Genomic DNA, 1,246 nt, shown 5'->3' with positions numbered 1-1,246 from the left:
GAGGCAGTTCTGAAGGCAAAAGGGGGTCCAACCCGTTACTAGCATGGGGTACCTAATAAAGTGGCCGGTGAGTGTATTCTTGAGTGCATACATGTCATGTGTAATTAACTTACTAATGTGGTTTAAAACTAGTTACTGTTCACATATACAGTATGTTTTACATTTCTATGCAGGTGTTTAATGGTCTGGCGATCCTGGCTTCCTTTGCTTCCAATGATGACCCGTACCAGGGTCCCCGAGACATCACCACCCCTGAACGCATGGTACCTCCGAGTTTAATGTGATGTTCATTACAGCTTAATTTTGTGCTTTGAATACACAGTTTTGTATGCATTTTATTTTTTGTGCTTATGTGACATGCTGTGGAATTATAACAGACAGGGTAAAATGTAATTTATGTTTGGAACAACCCACAATGCATTCATGCTTTATATCATAGTAAATACCTTTTGAGAGTTTTGACTCCAGTAAATGTACATGCACAATTATATAGTTCAAAAAAGAAAATCTATTGATTAATTGATAATGAAACCAATTGTTAGTTGTAGCCATATGCAAGCTACTAAGAACAGTGATTTGTTTTGCACTAAATATAATAATTATTAGATTATTACCAATCCATAAATGCCTCTCTTTTTTAACATAAATCTGTATTTTTCCTAAATTGTCTCTCTTTGGTCATTGTGTGACAGGCAGACTACCTGCAGCCGAAGCTGCTGGGAATTCTTGCTTTCTTCAACATGCAGCTGCTCAGCTCCAGCGCAGGAGAGAAGGACCGCAAAAAGTTGGTGTGTGACCCACTACTGACAACTAACATTGATATTTGAGAATGTATTGTGTCAGTTAGAGAGTTTACCGCGCTACTGTTTGAGGTCAATGTTGTTCACAGCAACATGTGTCTGATTTGATAAATGTTTGTCCATTGCGATACTGCTTAACTTGCCTAGTGTAAAAAGAGAGTGTCGGCCTGTTTTCTGCGCAGGCATTGACAAGTGTGATGGCTCTAATGCGACTTATGGGCTCCAAACACATCAGCTCTGTCAGAGTAAAGATGATGACGACGCTCCGTACAGGCCTCCGGTACAGAGAGGACTTCCCTCTGCTCTGCTGCCAGTCAGTACACACACTCACATATCTGTTCTACATTGGCCCAATCCCAAAGTGAGCCCTGAGGACTAAAGACTTAATTGATCTCAAGTGCTGTGTGTGTGTGTGTGTGTGTGTGTGTGTGTGTGTGTGTGTGTGT

At 40.8% G+C, this 1,246-nt stretch overlaps 1 protein-coding gene across 1 annotated transcript in view; it reads left to right on the top strand.

Annotated features, from left to right (window-relative positions):
* Positions 1-1,246, top strand: part of atr (ATR serine/threonine kinase) — a 25,980-nt gene that overhangs the window by 7,186 nt on the left and 17,548 nt on the right. The window contains exons 17-19 of the mRNA XM_034857866.1: positions 174-263; positions 693-788; positions 983-1,113. Of these exons, the coding sequence (XP_034713757.1) occupies positions 174-263; positions 693-788; positions 983-1,113 (317 nt within the window). The remainder of the gene's footprint in view (positions 1-173; positions 264-692; positions 789-982; positions 1,114-1,246) is intronic.

This window comes from Etheostoma cragini, chromosome 20 (assembly GCF_013103735.1).
Source record: "Etheostoma cragini isolate CJK2018 chromosome 20, CSU_Ecrag_1.0, whole genome shotgun sequence".
Classification (NCBI taxonomy): domain Eukaryota; kingdom Metazoa; phylum Chordata; class Actinopteri; order Perciformes; family Percidae; genus Etheostoma; species Etheostoma cragini.
The sequence above is the reverse complement of the archived record's forward strand: the minus strand, read 5'-3'. Positions and strand labels throughout refer to the sequence as shown.